At 42.8% G+C, this 19680-nt stretch overlaps 1 protein-coding gene across 1 annotated transcript in view; it reads left to right on the forward strand.

The window, feature by feature from the left end:
- The window catches only part of LOC126481986 (trypsin-1-like), a 68222-nt gene that overhangs the window by 14662 nt on the left and 33880 nt on the right, over positions 1 to 19680 (forward strand). The window contains exons 3-4 of the mRNA XM_050106327.1: positions 5943 to 6082; positions 17787 to 17884. Coding sequence (XP_049962284.1) covers positions 5943 to 6082; positions 17787 to 17884 — 238 coding nt within the window. The remainder of the gene's footprint in view (positions 1 to 5942; positions 6083 to 17786; positions 17885 to 19680) is intronic.

Consider the following 19680-nt stretch of genomic DNA (forward strand, 5'->3'; position numbering starts at 1 on the left):
ACGGCGGTCGGATGGTCCCGATGGCTACTTGTGGCCTGAAGACGTAGTGCTTTAGTGAGTGCATTACTCTCAATAATCCTACGCAGATGCTATGGTGACCCTGTTCCTATTTACAGTACAGTTGAAGTAAGCTTGCAAAATTTTGAATGTGCTGGCTTACCAGACACACACACGTTATACCGGACTAACTGAAAATTTACTTCGAGTAGCTAACTGGGTGGAAAGCTGTCTTATAAGATGATCGATGAAAAATTCCTCGCTAAGTGACTTCGCTTTTTTATATGGTTGGAAGTGCTTACTTTGATATGGTTGGACAGGGGCTTGAAGATCGCTCGCTTTGATAGGTATATTCTACTCCACGTGAAGCTGCTAAAATCATTCAGTAACTTTTTTCTGTGTGAAAGGCATCTATTTACTTTACACAGATTTTCTAACGAAGATACTGACTTTGAGTCTATTCTGCTTTCTTCCGAAATAGCCCAGACTCAGCCATGTTGCACCTGAACTTTCCTTGTGTTGCTAAATATGGCACTGAAACTGGAGGCGGAAAAAGCTAATTATCTCAAACACGTCCTTGGGTGATCTATTTTCAACCATGTCGAAATCTTTAGGCAAACACACAATTAGTAATGTTATGAAACTGTTCACCATCTACTCCGCTTTTCAAAAGTTAAAGCTTGATATACACTCCTGGAAATGGAAAAAAGAAAACATTGACACCGGTGTGTCAGACCCACCATACTTGCTCCGGACACTGCGAGAGGGCTGTACAAGCAATGATCACACGCACGGCACAGCGGACACACCAGGAACCGCGGTGTTGGCCGTCGAATGGCGCTAGCTGCGCAGCATTTGTGCACCGCCGCCGCCAGTGTCAGCCAGTTTGCCGTGGCATACGGAGCTCCATCGCAGTCTTTAACACTGGTAGCATGCCGCGACAGCGTGGACGTGAACCGTATGTGCAGTTGACGGACTTTGAGCGAGGGCGTATAGAGGGCATGCGGGAGGCCGGGTGGACGTACCGCCGAATTGCTCAACACGTGTGGCGTGAGGTCTCCACAGTACATCGATGTTGTCGCCAGTGGTCGGCGGAAGGTGCACGTGCCCGTCGACCTGGGACCGGACCGCAGCGACGCACGGATGGACGCCAAGACCGTAGCATCCTACGCAGTGCCGTAGGGGACCGCACCGCCACTTCCCAGCAAATTAGGGACACTGTTGCTCCTGGGGTATCGGCAAGGACCATTCGCAACCGTCTCCATGAAGCTGGGCTACAGTCCCGCACACCGTTAGGCCGTCTTCCGCTCACGCCCCAACATCGTGCAGCCCGCCTCCAGTGGTGTCGCGACAGGCGTGAATGGAGGGACGAATGGAGACGTGTCGTCTTCAGCGATGAGAGTCGCTTCTGCCTTGGTGCCAATGATGGTCGTATGCGTGTTTGGCGCCGTGCAGGTGAGCGCCACAATCAGGACTGCATACGACCGAGGCACACAGGGCCAACACCCGGCATCATGGTGTGGGGAGCGATCTCCTACACTGGCCGTACACCACTGGTGATCGTCGAGGGGACACTGAATAGTGCACGGTACATCCAAACCGTCATCGAACCCATCGTTCTACCATTCCTAGACCGGCAAGAGAACTTGCTGTTCCAACAGGACAATGCACGTCCGCATGTATCCCGTGCCACCCAACGTGCTCTAGAAGGTGTACGTCAACTACCCTGGCCAGCAAGATCTCCGGATCCGTCCCCCATTGAGCATGTTTGGGACTGGATGAAGCGTCGTCTCACGCGGTCTGCACGTCCAGCACGAACGCTGGTCCAACTGAGGCGCCAGGTGGAAATGGCATGGCAAGCCGTTCCACAGGACTACATCCAGCATCTCTACGATCGTCTCCATGGGAGAATAGCAGCCTGCATTGCTGCGAAAGGTGGATATACACTGTACTAGTGCCGAAATTGTGCATGCTCTGTTGCCTGTGTCTATGTGCCTGTGGTTCTGTCAGTGTGATCATGTGATGTATCTGACCCCAGGAATGTGTCAATAAAGTTTCCCCTTCCTGGGACAATAAATTCACGGTGTTCTTATTTCAATTTCCAGGAGTGTAGTTTGTGGATCTTCCCCTGATGTTCTTCATCAACATGTTTACTCCTGGAACACCTTTCATAATCAAGAATGAATAATATGGTACTAGAAAGTTTCCACTGTATCTAGTATAAGCCCACACATTTCGAGGGAGGAGGTGGGTGGAGGAGGAGGGGGGGGGAGGGGCACTGGAACCCTGGGTCACCCACTGCCTGCGGCCTGGCATCACGTCTAGCTACCAGCCGAAGAGATGTAAAAAGTCAGTATCAAGAGAATGTCTGCCTGGAAGATTGTCAGATGACCAAGAATTTTTAAGTGCTGCTGCTAGACTTCCTTTTTTGTATGTGAATGCTTTATTAAGATTATTAAGATTTTGTGCACCTCTTCTCAGTGACAGTAACTTTCTACAGCGTTAGCGCCTCGCCTTTTGTGGTATCTTTTCTTCTTCAGTATTTTTAGATCTTTGGTGACAGATTTCGCCTACTCTATTTTTTGATACCCGCTGCTGAGTGTGTAGGTTTTGGCCCCGAAGAGTTTTTCGTGGAAGACGTGTATTCAGAAGTTCACCCAGAATTTTCGTTTCCTACGGTGGTTTCCCTCATGGTCTAGCGGTAGCGTTCTCGCTTCCCGAGCACGGGGTCCCGGGTTCGATTCCCGGCGGGGTCAGGAATTTTTCCTGACTCCAGATGACTGGGTGTTATTGTGTCGTCTTCATCATTATCATTTATCCCCATTACGGTCGGAGGAAGGCAATGGCAAACTACCTCCACTAGGACCTTGCCCAGTAAGGCGGCGCAGGTCTTCCGCGTCGCTCCCCTACGCTCTGTAAAGAAGTATGGGACTCATCATCATCATCAAAGTAATGAGAGAGACAGATATGTCTCATTGGATCTCAAATGTGGCGCTGTTACGCGAAGAGTTATTTTGAAATTTGAATTTCTCATCGAGAGGCGCTTTTAAATCTTATAGCTCATCATTTGTCTCCATGTCACCCACCCACTTATCCAGTTCATGTTCATTCTCAGAAAGAGAAGAAAGATTTTACGGAATATTTTAAGGTTTCTAGAGATTTATTTGGGTTCGGAAACTTACTGTTACACACAAACAGAAGTAGAAATAGTACCATAATAGTTTACGCAGTAAAAGTTTTACACTTGGCATATAGTTAAGGAAGAATTTGAAGTGGAAGACATTATTGTCACATAGTGAAGTCAAGTTGACTGGTTAGTCTCATTACGAAATATGTGAGATTCTCCGATATGAATATATAGAATATTTTGCGCAGGTAATACACATTCTGTTTTCTTGCTTCAACAAATGATGGCAGAATGCATTTTCATTGTTTTGAGGATCCACAACAGGTACTTTATCTCAAAACAAATCAGACTTTGTTTTCCATCATACTGTCTCGTTGACGTTACTGATGCTGATCTGACCTTTGACCAGCCAAAGTAAACTCTGCTTTGTATCGTATAACGTGTTTTCCGGCATAGTTACCTGTACGTTGGATAAACTGATCTGAAGCTGACTTTGTTTTTTTGATTGCGTACTGCATATAGCACAGTGCGTTAAATACTGCCTTGTTTAACCTACTGCTCTGCCAGTATTGAAATGGGCCACAAGTGGCATAAAGGCAACTGAAACCACTGCATTAAAAACGCACAACGTTTATCCACAGGACACGTGGCCTGTAATTGAAAAAGTGTCATAATGATGTCACCATTGGCAAACATTTCCGGATTAGTCCCCGATTCTGATTTCTAGGAGTGGACTACTAAGGAGGAGATATCCACGAGAACAAAGATTGAATTACGAACAGAAGGGTAACATTTTACGAGGTGGATCGGGGAGAAGTTAACCATGAGAAGAGAGATTGGAAAACGAATGGAAAGGTAACATTCTGTAAATCGGAGAGTGGAATGTCAGAAGTTTGAACTTGACAGGAAAACTAGTAAATCTGAAAACGGAAATGCAAAGGCTCAATGTGAATATAGTGGGGGTCAGTTAAGTGATATGGAAAGAAGATATATACTGATTCACATATATGGTCATGGCAGCAGAAAATATTTTAACGGGATTGGATTCGTTACGAACATGAAGGTAGAAAGAGAGTGACCACTGTGAATAGTTTAGTAGTAGGCTTATTCTCAGCAAACTCGACAACAAATCAACGCCAACGACAACAGCTCAGGTATACTTGATGACGTAACAAGCAGAAGATGAAGACATACAGAAAGCATACAAGGATATTGAACGTGTAATTAAGTATGTAAATGAAGATTTAAATGTAACAATCTTAGCCATTTTTAGGAGAAGAAATATAAAATAAAGTTACGAATGAATATGGGGTGGTTACCAGGAATAAGCGAGGAGAAATACTAATTAAGTTCTGAAGTAAAATTCAGCTAGTAACGTCGAATACACTGTTTAGAAATCTTAAGGGAGGGAGGCATATTTGAAGAATGATTGGAGACGCTGTACAGTTGCGGATGGATTTCACCATGGTCAGACAGAGAATCCTAAATCACATATTTGATTATAAGACGTGCCCAGTAGTCGATATAGACTCAGATTTGTGACGAAGAGCAGGTGAAGTTCGTGAGAATTGTCCGGAGGAATCAAATGGTTCAAATGGCTCTGAGCACTATGGGACTCAACTGCTGAGGTCATTAGTCCCCTAGAACTTAGAACTAGTTAAACCTAACTAACCTAAGGACATCACACACATCCATGCCCGAGGCAGGATTCGAACCTGCGACCGTAGCGGTCTCGCGGTTCCAGACTGCAGCGCCTAGAACCGCACGGTCACTTCGGCCGGCCCGGAGGAATCAATCTGAAGTAATGAAGAATACTGAGCTGGAGAGGCACCAAGGCGAAATGGCAGCAGGAAAACCGAGAAGACATTCAAAAAGAAATGGTCGTCGGAAGGGATAATCAACAATGCAATATTTCGTGAAATTAAAAGCAATGACATCAAGCTTATGAGTCCAAGGGGAGTTCCATTGTTAAACGCCGAGAAGAGAGCGTATAGAAATAGCAAGTAGCAGAAACGAAACTGGTGACAAACTTAATATCAAAACTGAGGAACACGAAGTAATCAAACTGAGGGAATTCTGCAACTAAACTTATGGAGGGCGAATCAAGGGGGCATAAAAAGCAGAGTAACACCTGCAAAGAGTCTAAAAGGAGCTCGCTAGCATCAACTATCGGCCTCAATGTGAGGAAGAAATTTCTAAGCGTTTGGAGCACGGCTTTGTACGGAAGTGAATGACGGACTGCGGAAAAACCTGAAAAGAAATGAACTGGTCTTTGAGATGTGGTGCTGTACAAGAATGTTGAAATTTAGGCGTCCTGATGACATACGAAATGGGGAGATTCTCCACATAATCGACAAGGAGAGAAGCACGTAGAAAACACTGACAAGAAGAATAATTCTGTGATAGGACGTACTTTAAGGCATCAGGGAATAACTTCCATGATGCTAGAGGGAGCTGTAGGGCGTAAAAACTGTAGAGGGCTACAGAGATTAGAATATATCCGACAGATAATTGAGGGCTTTGGATGCAAGTGTTGCTCCGAGATGAAGAGGATGGCACAGGAGATGAAGTGGTGGGCCATTTCAGAAGGCAGATGATCCAAGAGAAGTCATTATCTATCTATATCCTACGGTATCGCAGTGCTGGGCTCAATAGTTCGTCAGGTGGTAATTACAGTTAGCCTTTTTTTCGAACATATTCATGTATTTTAACTCTTGTCTAACAAACTGTGGCTCTAAAATGATTACTTACATCTACAAGAGCAACTGAGGCTGTCGCCGCCGATTAATCTTCAATGAACACTGACGTACCTTTGCAGGGCAGTTTCCGTACCAAGTATCGCTGCAGTGGGTGGTGCTGGGCATATCTTCTCACACATGTGGTGGCTCGATAATCAGCACCAAAGCCGTCCTCACAGCTGGACACTGTACCCAGTCCGGTTTGTTGGGATACTATGTGGTGAGTAAAGGAATGGATGTCATGGACCAGACAGTCGAGAATTTTGTGTGTGTGTGTGTACATATATGTGTGTGGCCATAGACATTGGATAAATGCATTCTACACTTAAGCAACGCCACAGAAAACCAATCGTAATAACATGGTGCAGTTTGTGTGCTGTGCCGACAAATATCCTCAGTAAAAAGCTCAAGATCCGCAGACTGGTCCTAACATGCAATTCGTTGCACACTGGAAGCTTTTCGTAATGCTGAAGGCAGAACAACTACTTTATCAGCAGATTAGTATTCACATTGCGAACAACGCCTCCACATACGATGTAATAAAACGTATGTACTGAGCAAGTGAGTGTCGAGGTTGGTACAACATGTATTCTCAGTTAAAAGTGCTGCATGTAGGTCAATACGTATATGTATTGCACACCTTTAAGATGTCTCAATAAATGGTGGGAATGCACCCCTGGCAAAATGCACACTTAATTTACGTATTTGACAGAAATAACCAAGATATCATTTATATAATATTACTAGCTGAGTTCCCAGGGTTGCTCCTCTATGTATTTATGTATCTACTCATCTATTAGTCCTTCTCCTTCTTTTACCCCCTCTCTGTCCACTTCTTCCACCCTCCCCCACTCTGTCTGCCCCCCTCATTGTCTGTCCATCTCGTCGTGCCCCTCTCTCTGTCATTCTCCCCCTCCCCCCCCCCTCTGTCTATCTGCTGCTCCCCCTCTGCCCATCTGCTCCTTCCCACTCTGTCCACCTACTCCTCGCCCTTCTAATCCCATCTCCTCCTCCTCCTCCTCCTCTTCTTCTTCTCTTTGTACATTTTCTCATCTCCCTTTCTCTCTTCATTTCCTTCTCCTCACTCTGTTTGCTCCTCCTCACTCCTCTCCATCTTCTTCTCTCCCCTCTTGCTGCTCATCTAATCCTCTCTCCTCTCTCTGTACATCTCTTCCTCTTTTCTTTCTCTGCCCATTTCCTCTTTCCCTCTATCTGTATCCATTTCCTCCCCCCCCCTCCCCGCCCTTCTACTCTCCACGATGTCATTCCATTCCCAGTAGGAGGGTGATGGTTCTTAAACCCACAGTATTTATTTCCAGATCGTAGCTAATTTTGATACCAAATTAGTTTGAAATTGTTCCATAGTTTAAAATCAGGTTTATAACCTTGGCTTTGCACGCATACACACATGGCAGATAGACTTCGCATACATTTAACATATTTCTCAAGTATTTGTACACGCATTTCACCTGTATCTCTAGTCAATTTCTCCCTGCAATTTCATTACGACGCAGCTCAATATTTATGGCGCCGTATCTTCTCAACTCTGTGCTCTACGATGATAAAATTTTGGAGGTTCATCCAGCTCAGTCGTACATGTAGCTGCTGTCTGCAGTGTGTGTTGTGAATAGAGCTAGCAATAAAGAACTAATAAATTAAAACGCCATGCATTATACGGCATCTCAGAATTTGATGTCATATATCCTGAACGGTATCCTACCATAATATATTTTCTGGGTGTATTCAGCGGCATATGCGGGTTCTGCCTATGAAATATGAAATATGATGCGAACAGAGTTAGTTGTAAAGAAGCAACAGATGAAAACGTCATGCATGATGCGGTTGTTTTTCAGGCATTCCAGAGAGTGATGTCATATCTCCTGAACTGTGTGTCGTACAATGACATATTTTTGTAGTTACGTCTGTCAAGTGTTGTAAATAGACTTAGTAACAACGAAGCATCAAATTTAAACGTATTGCTTGGTGAGGCAGATTTTCACTTGTCCCAGCGTCTATGACGTCATATCTCCTGAACTATGTCGTACAATGATATAATATTTCTGGTACACTCAGTGGCATATGTGAATACTGTCTGTAAAATACATCATGAATACGGTTAGTAGTAAAGAAGAAACAGCGAAAATGTAGTAAGAGATTAACTTTTCTCTTTTTGTCATTTTGTGGGGTTGTTTCGTTGCATCCAGTACGCGATTGTGTACGAAGTTAAGTTGAAATCGTCCGGTGGTTTAGGAGGAGATGTGGCACACACATATGTACATGTACACATAAATACCTACATATATCCATTTTTATAATATGTATGGTTAACTACTGAGGTTTCATGGACCATGTTTATATACAACCAGCTTGCATGTAGTTGATGTATACGTGTCCCGTTGAAGAGTGAAGTCGGAACGCAGACGAATGGGAGTAATTCCAAACATATTTCACTTTAATGTGCCATAGTTATTTGATCTTATATTCTGCAGTTAGTCTACATCTACATCTACATTTATACTCCGCAAGCCTTACCAACAATTAATTTTATATGATCATTCCACTTCAAATCGTTCCGCACGCATACTCCCAGATATTTTACAGAAGTAACTGCTACCAGTGTTTGTTCCGCTATCATATAATCATACAATAAAGGATCCTTCTTTCTATCCTGGCATGTAATGTGATGGTGATCTAACTTCTATTGAAGCATTTACTTTTAACTTTCGAGTGACAGTAAAAGTATTGGGTTAATACTTTTATAATTCCAACTCACATGTATTTCTGCCATATGGCACGTAGATCAAATAAACAATGTACAACTGACTGCAGTTATCTCTCGTTAAAGTTAAGAGGGCAGTATAGCCCTATTTAGTAAATAATTGTGATTAAAATATTGTTTAGTCCACCAGAAAAGTAAAATGGTTAAGTAGTAATGTTAATATTTAGTAGTAGACTGCCCATAGCTTCCTCTACCCCAGTTCACTCACCAATAGCGCTCCGACAGGTAGGTCTGAATAGAGTTGGTTTAGTACAGTTTATTGTGGATCGGTGATGATACGACTGTCAAAAGTTTTATGTTGAGCGGGAGTGCTTTCTGAAATGTGAAGATTCTCCTAGCTGAGCAAAGTAAGGCGTGATACTCAAACTGCATCCAGTAATAACAATGCCTAACACTACCTCTAGTTTTATTTTTGTGCTTATGTTTTTTTCCTTAAGTACCTATCAGTACTCGGGAGTTCAGCCCAGACTCGACGCAGCTGAAAAATAAAACGGTTTCCAAGAAACTCTCTGTGGAAAGGAATTTTTTTCTGTCTTCAGTTGAGACTCCTGTAAGAAACACGCTGCAGAATCAGTGTATTGCCCCTGTTCCAAAGTAATCACTGCCACGTGATATACTACTTGATTCGATATCGTTATAAGAATAATCTTGCTGTGTACACTCTACAGTAGTCGGTGCTTGACCGCTAAACAAACTTTGCTGAACACGCACATCCCCAGTCCCTGTTTTCTCATTTATCAAATGTTCTAAATTACCCATCGCAGACGTAAGTAACTGAATTAGTGTTAACCAACTCTATTGGATTTCGCGGCGAGAGACAATCGGGACTCTAAAAGAAAAGTAATTTCTCGCCGTAAGCGTGATGTCTCTGACATCCACCAATGCGGATAGGTACTGAAAACGATGCAAAACATGATAAGTTACTGGCACACTAATGTTGGTACAGATGCTACAACATTTCTAATAATGAGTGGTTTTACTTCACAGTTCCTTAATCTCGTAGGAGACACCTGTGCACTTCTCTCTGTCTTTCCCTGCGTTGTTTCGTCCGCTTAATCTGTGACCTTGTTACTTATCTGATAACGTCTCAACAACGTATGTGAACTCTCACGCTTCCTCTCGTACAAAGAACGTCTACTCGGGAGAAGGATTTTTCTATATTCTTTAATAAATGTGATGGACACCTAGTACTCTTTTATATGTGTAAGATACAGGAATTTATCTTGAGGACCAGTTAAACACGAACCAATATTGTCCATAGGTTCATGGCACTAATCCCATCTACATCTACATGACTACTCTGCAATTCAGATTTAAGTGCTTGGCAGAGGGTTCATCGAACCACAATCATACTATCTCTCTACCATTCCACTCCCAAACAGCGCGCGGGAAAAACGAACACCTCAAACTCTCTGTTCGAGCTCTGATTTCTCTTATTTTATTTTTATGAAAATTCTTACCTATGTAGGTTGGGCTCAACAAAATATTTTCGCATTCGGAAGAGAAAGTTGGTGACTGAAATTTCGTAAATAGATCTCGCCGAGACGAAAAACGTCATTGCTTTAATGACTTCCATCCCAACTATCGTATCATATCTGCCACACTCTCTCCCCTATTACGTGATAATACAAAACGAGCTGCCCTTTTTTGCACCCTTTCGATGTCCTCCGTCAATCCCACTTGGTAAGGATCCCACACCGCGCAGCAATATTCTAACAGAGGACGAACGAGTGTAGTGTAAGCTGTCTCTTTAGTGGACTTGTTGCATCTTCTAAGTGTCCTGCCAATGAAACGCAACCTTTGGCTCGCCTTCCCCACAATATTATCTATGTGGTCTTTCCAACTGAAGTTGATAGTAATTTTAACACCCAGGTACTTAGTTGAATTGACAGCCTTGAGAATTGTACTATTTATCGAGTAATCGAATTCCAACGGATTTCTTTTGGAACTCATGTGGATCACCTCACACTTTTCGTTATTTAGCGTCAACTGCCACCTGCCACACCATACAGCAATCTTTTCTAAATCGCTTTGCAACTGATACTGGTCTTCGGATGACCTTACTAGACGGTAAATTACAGCATCGTCTGCGAACAACCTAAGAGAACTGCTCAGATTATCACCCAGGTCATTTATATAGATCAGGAACAGCAGAGGTCCCAGGACACTTCTCTGGGGAACACCTGATATCACTTCAGTTTTACTCGATGATTTGCCGTCTATTACTACGAACTGCGACCTTCCTGACAGGAAATCACGAATCCAGTCGCACAACTGAGACGATACCCCATAGGCCCACAGCTTGATTAGAAGTCGCTTGTGAGGAACGGCGTCAAAAGCTTTCCGGAAATCTAGAAATACGGAATCAACATGAGATCCCCTGTCGATAGCGACCATTACTTTGTGCGTTTCACAAGAACGATGTTTTATGAAACCATGCTGATTACGTATCAATAGATCGTTCCCTTCGAGGTGATTCATAATGATTGAATACAGTATATGCTCCAAAACCCTACTGCAAACCGCATGACGTCGCATGTCAAAAATCTTTATTATGAAGAATCCGTGTCTTAGTACCATGAAGCAACATTGGAAGAAAGGAAGCCATAGAGACAGGATTTATCACTCAAGACTGAATACTGCAACATTCAAATCCAACAAAAAGAAATGCAAAATATACCTATTTAAAAAATCAGATAAAACTTCCCCTGGCATCTTCCTAAGAGACACTCTCCACTCCTTCCAAACAATGTAAGCGTAGACCAGAAGTGGTTTACATTGAAATACACTGTGTTGACGGCAGTCGATAGATACACACCAAATAAATCAATAAGAGATGGTACTCATCCCCATGATACACAAAACATGTCAGAATGTAGCTGCAGAAACAACGAAAAAGGATGTCATGTTTAAAAGAACGCCAAATCTCCAGGATCTGCGATGTTTCACTACAGCTGGACACTTAGCGCAGATTTCAATGCGAAATACTTTTAATGGTCTTCACAACGAAACTCTGTTTCTAAATCTGGCAGAAAATCCAAAGAGATTCTAGTCGTATGTGAAGTACACATGAGTAACTTATTGAGGGAGATAGCCTCGGTGTAACGAAGCAGCTTAATAAAGGGAAGGCCTCTGTCCCAAATTTTATAGCAGTTCGGTTCCTTCCAGAGTAGCTAATACAATAGTTCCGTACGTAGGAGTCATACATGTATGCAACCCCTCGCTCACGAAAAATACGTACCTAAAGACTGAACGGATCACACCAATACTCAATAAAGGAAATAAGAGTAATCCACAGAATTACAGACCGATTTAACTAACGTCGATTTGCAACAGGATTTTGGAACATATACTGTGTTCGAACTTTGTGAATTCCCTCGAAGAAAATTATTTATTGACAAATAGACAACACGGATTAAGAAAATATCCTTCTAGTGAAAAGCTACTAGACATTTATTTACACTAAGTAATGAGTGCTATCGACAGGGGATCTCCAATTTATTCGGAATTTTTAGATTTACAGACGGCTTTCTACCCCATTTGTAACAAGCGACTTCTAATCAGATTGCGTGCCTATGAACTGTCGGCCAGTAGTGCGACTGGATTAATAATTTCCTGTCAGAAACGGCACAGTTCGTAGTAATTGCTGGAAATTCATAGAATAAAACGATAGTGATATCTTACGTTCCCCAAGGTAGTGTTATAGGCCTTCTGCTGTTCATTATCTATATAACAGATTTAGGAGACAATCTGAGCAGCCATATTAGATTGTTTGCAGATGATGCTGTCATTTACCACCTTGTAAAGTCATCCGATGATCAAATCCAATCGCAAAATTATTTAGACAAGATATCTATATTTTGCGAAATGTGGCAATTATCTCTGAATAATGAAAACTGTAAAGTAATCCAAATTAGAAGTAAAAGGAATGTGCTAAATTTCGGTTACGCAGTAAATCACACAAATATAAAGGACGTGAATTCAACCGAATACTTCAGGACTGCAATTACGAATAACTTAAATTACAACGATTACATAGATAACATTGTACATAGATAACATTGTGGGGAAAGTTAACCAAAGACTACGATTTGTGGCGAGGACACTTAGAACATACAACAGGTATACGAAGGAGACTGTATACATTACACTTGTCCACCCTCTTCTGGAGTATTGCTTCAAGGTGTGGAGTCCACATCAGATAGGATTGACGGGGGACATCGACTAAATTCAAAGAAGGACAGCTCAGATTGTGTTATCGCGAAACAGGGGAGAGAGTGCCACAGAAATGATACGCGAATTGGGGTACCAGTCATTGAAATAAATGTACACTCCTGGAAATGGAAAAAAGAACACATTGACACCGGTGTGTCAGACCCACCATACTTGCTCCAGACACTGCGAGAGGGCTGTACAAGCAATGATCACACGCACGGCACAGCGGACACACCAGGAACCGCGGTGTTGGCCGTCGAATGGCGCTAGCTGCGCAGCATTTGTGCACCGCCGCCGTCAGTGTCAGCCAGTTTGCCGTGGCATACGGAGCTCCATCGCAGTCTTTAACACTGGTAGCATGCCGCGACAGCGTGGACGTGAACCGTATGTGCAGTTGACGGACTTTGAGCGAGGGCGTATAGTGGGCATGCGGGAGGCCGGGTGGACGTACCGCCGAATTGCTCAACACGTGGGGCGTGAGGTCTCCACAGTACATCGATGTTGTCGCCAGTGGTCGGCGGAAGGTGCACGTGCCCGTCGACCTGGGACCGGACCGCAGCGACGCACGGATGCACGCCAAGACCGTAGAATCCTACGCAGTGCCGTAGGGGACTGCACCGCCACTTCCCAGCAAATTAGGGACACTGTTGCTCCTGGGGTATCGGCGAGGACCATTCGCAACCGTCTCCATGATGCTGGGCTACGGTCCCGCACACCGTTAGGCCGTCTTCCGCTCACGCCCCAACATCGTGCAGCCCGCCTCCAGTGGTGTCGCGACAGGCGAGAATGGAGGGACGAATGGAGACGTGTCGTCTTCAGCGATGAGAGTCGCTTCTGCCTTGGTGCCAATGATGGTCGTATGCGTGTTTGGCGCCGTGCAGGTGAGCGCCACAATCAGGACTGCATACGACCGAGGCACACAGGGCCAACACCCGGCATCATGGTGTGGGGAGCGATCTCCTACACTGGCCGTACACCACTGGTGATGGTCGAGGGGACGCTGAATAGTGCACGGTACATCCAAACCGTCATCGAACCCATCGTTCTACCATTCCTAGACCGGCAAGGGAACTTGCTGTTCCAACAGGACAATGCACGTCCGCATGTATCCCGTGCCACCCAACGTGCTCTAGAAGGTGTAAGTCAACTACCCTGGCCAGCAAGATCTCCCGATCTGTCCCCCATTGAGCATGTTTGGGACTGGATGAAGCGTCGTCTCACGCGGTCTGCACGTCCAGCACGAACGCTGGTCCAACTGAGGCGCCAGGTGGAAATGGCATGGCAAGCCGTTCCACAGGACTACATCCAGCATCTCTACGATCGTCTCCATGGGAGAATAGCAGCCTGCATTGCTGCGAAAGGTGGATATACACTGTACTAGTGCCGACATTGTGCATGCTCTGTTGCCTGTGTCTATGTGCCTGTGGTTCTGTCAGTGTGATCATGTGATGTATCTGACCCCAGGAATGTGTCAATAAAGTTTCCCCTTCCTGGGACAATGAATTCACGGTGTTCTTATTTCAATTTCCAGGAGTGTATTTTTCGTTGCGGGGGGGATATTCAAGAAATTTCGATCATCAACGTAATCCTTCTAAACCGAAAATATTTCGTTGGGGCATACGTACATAGCTGGAAGCTTTCATTGTAATAAAATAAGAGAAATCAGATCCCGCGCGCTGTTCGAGAGTGGATCGGGAGAGAATTAGCTTGAAGGTGGGTCGATGAACCCTCTGTCAGGCACTTAACTGTGAATTGCAAGAGCAGTCATGTAGACATAGATAGAAGTAGATGAAACAGCAACTACTGAATTGAAAGGGAGAACACGAACTGTTTTACGGCCACATCATGTAGAGGCTATACTAGCGAGCAGGGCTAATAGCGCAAAGGGATTTCCTTCAGTCGGCAACAAGATCACCTGTGACATGACAGAAGCGTATACCAGGGAACACCAGGTCGTATACCATGAACCTATCTTTCTTTTTCCAAAAAGGATCTACATGAGCAAATTTTGTGCAAAACTTACACCACACAAGACGAAGATCATAAATCTTTAACGTTTCACTAACAGGATATGAGCTAAATTTTATGATCTTAGACGTATGGACTTCTTTCTGTCTTTATTTCTTTCACTTCATTTAATATTAAACGGAGACAGTCTGATAAGATTTATTAACAGTTACTTCAATGCAGAGTAACTTTGAAAGTAAGCTAGAATCTGTTCTTGATTATCAAAGCTTTTATTTACCTGTGCTCTTCTTTGCTTCATCTTCAAGTAGGTATTATTTCGTTGAGACTTCGAACTTGAATGAATCCTTGATTCAACAGAAAAAAACGCCTAATAGATATTTTCAACCTAGCGATTCCGTAATATACTTCAGCAGCGTCAGTGTTGTTATGACCAAATAAAACAGAATCATTTTCAACTGTTGCAGTAATGTCGTCCTCAGCTACGTACACACACACACACACACACACACACACACACACACACACACACACAGAGAGAGAGAGAGAGAGAGAGAGAGAGAGAGAGAGAGATGGTTCAAATGGCTCTGAGCACTATGGGACTTAACATCTATGGTCATCAGTCCCCTAGAACTTAGAACTACTTAAACCTAACTAACCTAAGGACAGCACACAACATCCAGTCATCATGAGGCAGAGAAAATCCCTGACCCCGCCGGGAATCGAACCCGGGGACCCGGGCACAGAGAGAGAGAGAGATCGCAGATATCACAAAAACACATTCAATAGTTGGCAATAATATACAGTAGTTCGTAACACCAAGCAAAACAAAACATCAAAACGAATGTCTGAAAACAAAATTTCAAACGGGAGTTACAAGATGCAGAACAGCTACAAGTACGAAAAAAAACACAACATGTAGACCAACATCCACGAAATCTGCAAGCAGAAATTTAAATTATTACCTCATCATAAGAATGCAAAAAGTGCTAGAACTGCTTACAATCTTCATATACACGTACAATCTCCAAAACGTAAACTGAATAGTATAAACAAAAAAAAATGTACATATTCCAGGCCACTAAAGATGCGTTGCAAGGAATAAAGGCGAAACGCGTATGGCACAAAACCTGTTTTTCATTCATTTGTAAGTAAACATTTCCAAAATAAAAATTATCAACACCCCATAAAATTTTTTTATCAATCAATAGCCGGCACATTTTCGCAAAATTCCGCGGTATTGTACTGTTTTGTTTCAATGGAAAGAAGGAGTTATCACAAAAATGTATTTGAGATGACAAACGTGTGTACCATAGAATATGATAATTTACAACAACTATATTGCATTACAGGTTTTACCTTGGCGCTCTTAAATCGCAAGTAAATTATATTCACTGAGATCCAGAAGAAACACCATAAATTGTTAAAAGTTGCCTGCTTCATTCTGTAAGACGCTTCCGTATAAAACAGAGTAGGGGTTTGATAAAAAAAGTTATACAAATAAATAATAATAATAATAATAATAATAATTGTAAAACATCCAACATGACATCTTCACTTTATGTTTTTTCCCTTCTTTTTCCTTTCTAGAACTACTTACCCCCAAGCTACGTGTAGCACAATACTAACACCTCTTCCTGTTTCTGAGCACAACATCTCACTCATTATGGAGGGATGCTGTCTCAGTTTTTCAGGATAGCAAATGGGAGATCACCAGTGTGTGTGTGTGTGTGTGTGTGTGTGTGTGTGTGTTTTTTGTGGTTTTAGGGCGCACAACTGCAATGGTCATTAGCGCCCAGACTAAGTTATGAATGCACCGCGAGGCACAAGGTTAAAACAGCAACTAAAAGGGACAACACTATAAAAGACATATTGACAGGCAAGAGATTAAAAGAAAACAGCATAATCAAATGTCCTTAGACAGGTTTGTCAAGTGGATAAAACGAAGAACGCGACCAGCTGCTCCTGGGTCATCCGCTAAAATGGCATCCAGAGTACATGGCAGGCCAAGATCAACGCGCAGTGTATTAAAATTCGGACAGGACGTTAAAATGTGGCGTACCGTCAGCAACTGCCCACATGGGCAGAACGGCGCCGGCGCAGCCGTCAGCAGATGGCGATGGCTGAACCGGCAGTGATCAATTCGTAACCGGGCCAAATGTGTGTGTGTGTGTGTGTAGCGAGTGAAGTGTTATGGAACAATGTGTGTATAGTGTGTGCAGTGACTGATAGTGAGATATGAGTGAACAGTGTGCCGTTAAATTATTTAATAAGTTATTTGTAAAAAAAGTATTGTATACCAGGAGTAAATCTAATGACTGTCTCTTACTAGAAGTCTGTAAATATATATGTATACGAATTAGCTTATTTTAAATTGATCTAAACTTCTAAATACTTTGACATGTCCTATATCCTTGTAAAAAGAGATCTATGGATGAATAAAGCTACTACTACTACTACTACTACTACTACTACAACGCCTGTCGAATGTGTGTTTGCGTGATATAATAATGTATTCAGTTTGTTGTCATAAATTGATGACAACGTCTGGCAGTCATTTTTTAAGAACAACACGGTTTTTGTAATGATTACATCATACTTAAATTTTGCTTTTTTTGGTTTAATTTCCTACAATGGTTGTTACTACCACAACAAACCACGTTTTGGGTTCAGATTTTTGTGAATTAAGATGGGTGGGCTCACTTAATAAGTAAGAGTGCTTCATATTTTTGTTGGATACGAAGAGTCTGATGATTCTACCATTATTAATTATATACGATGCTGTGCACTCGATTGTTACTGAATGCAATAATAATATCACATCTTCAGTTCACATGACGAAATTTGTGTCTGAAGCTATATGAAACAGCGTGATGAACAGTCAGATCTTTATAAGGAGCTACTTACATTAGTTGATATGACAACCTTGCGATTTTATTGTACATCCTGTATTTACACTTTACAGGCAGTAGCCGGAGAACACGATTTAAGTGCCGACGAAGGGACCGAGCAGACGATCGAAGTGGCAGACCAGATCCTGCACCCTGATTACAAGCCTTGGGGGTAAGGATGCATCACAAGATGGTGCCTTTTATTTGGCATAAGCTGAGGCCCATGGCTTCTTCTTATTAAAATATAATTCTTTTATAGTGAAAGTAAACTAGAATCTGCTGGAGCTCGTGGTAACTATACAAGTTTATAGCTTCGTTTCTAAATAACTTTTGCAATTCATGTGTCACTATTAATGGTTTGGGGATAAAGGTTTCATACCATTTTGAGTTAAAAGGAATGTTATTATTCTGTTTTGCACTACAGTATGGCTAGTTTGTCACTAAGGCAACCTTACATTAGTGGATTCTTCCATCGCTTCTTGATAGAACAATTTCCTACATGAATGAAAATATTGATGGAACGTTCTATAGTAATTATGAAACGTCCCCTTTGGAAAATTATAAATGACTGTGCTGGTAAAGCTCTTACGTTATTTGATTTTCAAACAGTTGAGCAAAACTGAACGTACTCAGACATTTCTCTCTTTCCTTATTCTGATCATCAATAAACTGACACACAATATTTTTAGCGCAACGCAATCTGACTTTCAGTAATCCCTACAAAAGAATGGGCCTGACTAACAATAACCTATACCTTTCACGAAACACTTACCTCACAAAAATCTTCGTTACTCGAACTACTGCAATAAAGCGAGCGCCAATACTGCCAGCGTAATAGTGTTCAAAAGTCATCATATATATATATATATATATATCAGTTCATGACATCCAGTCTTACAAATTTCCTTTTTCTGACGGACACACGTCCAGATCGTCCGCTCTCAAAGTTCTGCCATCTCTCTCCCCACATCCACCACTGCTGTCGGCTCACCTCCAACTGTGCAACGCTACGCGCTGTTCACATCCAACTGCCCAACAATACAATAGCAAATATCCCAACTACGCAAATCAGCCATAGACTGCACACAGCAGTCAGTGATTTTCATACAGAGCGCTACGTGATGTTACCAACATAAAACAGCCTACTTACAGTTATTTATATTGTTGATCAATCTTGCTACCACATGATCATCATGGAGCAATTATTATGACTGTCACCCAACAATGTAGTGAACACTAGAAATAAATGCATTAAAAAACTCACCTTCACTTTCGTTCATAAAAACGATAATTCCTTCCATACTCCTCATAATATACGTAACAATCATCATTTTGTAGCGATGTACATTATTCAACTTTGTACTGGACGAACAGTTACGTTGTCATGATTGCCAACAGGTTCATTGAGTATCACGGGTGATTCCAATTCCTTCGTGTTGCACTCGCAATATGAGGGAATTTGAAAAGTTTAAATTGCTGAGCTTCTTTCGATGGGTTCTCGCAGTTGTGGTGAATAACAAATGCACATCCACAAGTCACATAGGAGGTTAAAGACTACTCCTCTATAGAGTGCGTGACCTGTTCTCTGACCTGCACATTAACGTGATACTTGGCCTTTTGAAGAGGTTTAAAATGGTTGGGATTCCGTCAGTCGGCTGCTACTTTGTGGTGCTCGTCCAGAGCTGGTTCAAATGGCTCTGAGCACTATGGGACTTAACATCTGAGGTCGTCAGTCCCCTAGAACTTAGAACTAATTAAACCTAACGAACCTAAGGACATCACACACATCCATGCCCGAGGCAGGATTCGAACCTGCAACCGTAGCGGTCGTGCGGTTTCGGGCTGAAGCGCCTAGAACCGCTTGGCCCCAGCGGCCGACCGTCCAGAGCTGAACACAGCTGAAATTTGAATCATTACATTAGCCAAAACAATGCCTCTCCTCAGATAAAAATTGAAGCATCTGTAATG

The sequence above is a fragment of the Schistocerca serialis genome, chromosome 1 (genome assembly GCF_023864345.2).
Source record: "Schistocerca serialis cubense isolate TAMUIC-IGC-003099 chromosome 1, iqSchSeri2.2, whole genome shotgun sequence".
Classification (NCBI taxonomy): domain Eukaryota; kingdom Metazoa; phylum Arthropoda; class Insecta; order Orthoptera; family Acrididae; genus Schistocerca; species Schistocerca serialis.